The sequence below is a fragment of the Gavialis gangeticus genome, unplaced genomic scaffold (genome assembly GCF_001723915.1).
Source record: "Gavialis gangeticus isolate Ggan-Ray unplaced genomic scaffold, GavGan_comp1, whole genome shotgun sequence".
Taxonomy (NCBI): domain Eukaryota; kingdom Metazoa; phylum Chordata; order Crocodylia; family Gavialidae; genus Gavialis; species Gavialis gangeticus.
Window position 1 is genome coordinate 43,478,480 of NW_017728992.1, and position 1,525 is coordinate 43,480,004.

General features: G+C 52.8%; 1 protein-coding gene across 1 annotated transcript in view; it reads left to right on the forward strand.

The window, feature by feature from the left end:
- The first annotated feature begins 938 nt into the window (after positions 1 to 938).
- PHLPP1 (PH domain and leucine rich repeat protein phosphatase 1) overlaps positions 939 to 1,525 on the forward strand; it is a 269,023-nt gene continuing 268,436 nt past the window's right edge. Inside the window, exon 1 of the mRNA XM_019518523.1 lies at positions 939 to 1,035. Within this exon, the coding sequence (XP_019374068.1) occupies positions 939 to 1,035 (97 nt within the window). The remainder of the gene's footprint in view (positions 1,036 to 1,525) is intronic.

Consider the following 1,525-nt stretch of genomic DNA (forward strand, 5'->3'; position numbering starts at 1 on the left):
TACTTGGTCTAATAAAAGATATCGCATCTAGCCCAAGTTTTGTCTGCCTCAAAAATTATTGCCAAACAAAACTCTCAGGCCAGAGGTGGTATCTCTTATTAGACCAACTAAATAGTAGCAGAAAAATGTCTTTCTTTGCAAGCTTTTGGGTCCAAACACCCTTGTCAGGCTGAAGAGTACCCAAAGATTGTAAAAGTTCTCCCAGGTAGAAAAGAAACTTCATTTTGCACAGGGGAGGTAAAGGATGGACATTTTTTCCCCTTGGTTCCTGAGTCCTTTTGAGGGAGTTGCTCTGTGATCTGTTTGCCTCCATCTCTTACACCTACATGGCCACAACCTATATCCCTCAAAAGTGTACATTTTGTTAGTCTAATAAAGATATCTAGTAAAATAAAATATTGTAAATCTTGTTGGTCTAATAAAAAAATATCACCTCCGTCCACAAGCTCTGATTCCTTTTTTCCTGTAGACCAATACAGTTGCAACCTGGATACCATCGTACATTTTGAGTGCTTTTACTATCATGGCTGGTACATTGTACAAGGGTTGAAATGAGTGTACAAATACGATAATTATTGTACACCCGGCAACAGATGGCGGGGGGGGGGTGCAGCTCCCTGCAAAGCCAGGACTGCTTTTGAGAGACAAGGTTATTTGAATAAATTGGAGATCTTTTATTAGACCAACTAAAATAGTTGGAAAAATTCTTTGCAAGTACGAGCACTGTTTGTCAAACGGAGGAAGCGTCTGCCGCTGGTCTGTCCTCTGCCTGGATGGAATAGAAAAGAAACCAAGGGCTTGTGGGGGGAGGGAGGCCTGCCTCAGACCAGCCCCCACCAACGAAAAGAGTTGGAAAAATTATTCTTTGCAAACTTTCGGGCACCAACTCCCTTGGTCAGGCGGAGGAAGCGTCTGCCGTTGGTCCGTGCTCTGCCTGGATGGAACAGAAAAGAAACCAAGGACTTGTGGGGGAGGAGCGCGTCGCTCTCAAACCAGCCCGCACCAACGAAGAGTTGGAAAAGTTTTTCTTTGCGGGTACAAAAACCTTTCGGTCAGGCAGAGAAAGCGTCTGCAGCTGGTCTGCGCTCTGCCCGAACGGAACAGAAAGGAAGACAAGAGCTTGGGGGACGCAAGAGGCGAAAGACCTGTCCTGCTTGAGCCCAGCCACTGGCTCGTGGGGGGGAGCGGAAACGCTGCCTCAGCCGGGACGCGGGAAGGACGCGCCTACATCCCCAGCGCCCCCCGCCCCGCCTCTAAGTGCGCATGCGCGCGGCGGAGGGCGCCATGGCGTCACCCCGAGGCGGGGGCTGCTACATATTCATGAGCCCCCGCGCGGAGGGGGCGGGGCCGGGCGGACCCCTAATGGCGCTGGCGACAGCTGGGCAGCGGCGCTAAGGCGTGGAGCGCGGAACGCAGCGACAGCGCCGGAATGTTCGCGGCCGCCTCGTAATCCCCCGGCGGAACGCGGCGGCGCCCGGCCTTCCACGCCCCGCCCCCAGCCGCCAGCCGCGGCCATGGAGCCCGC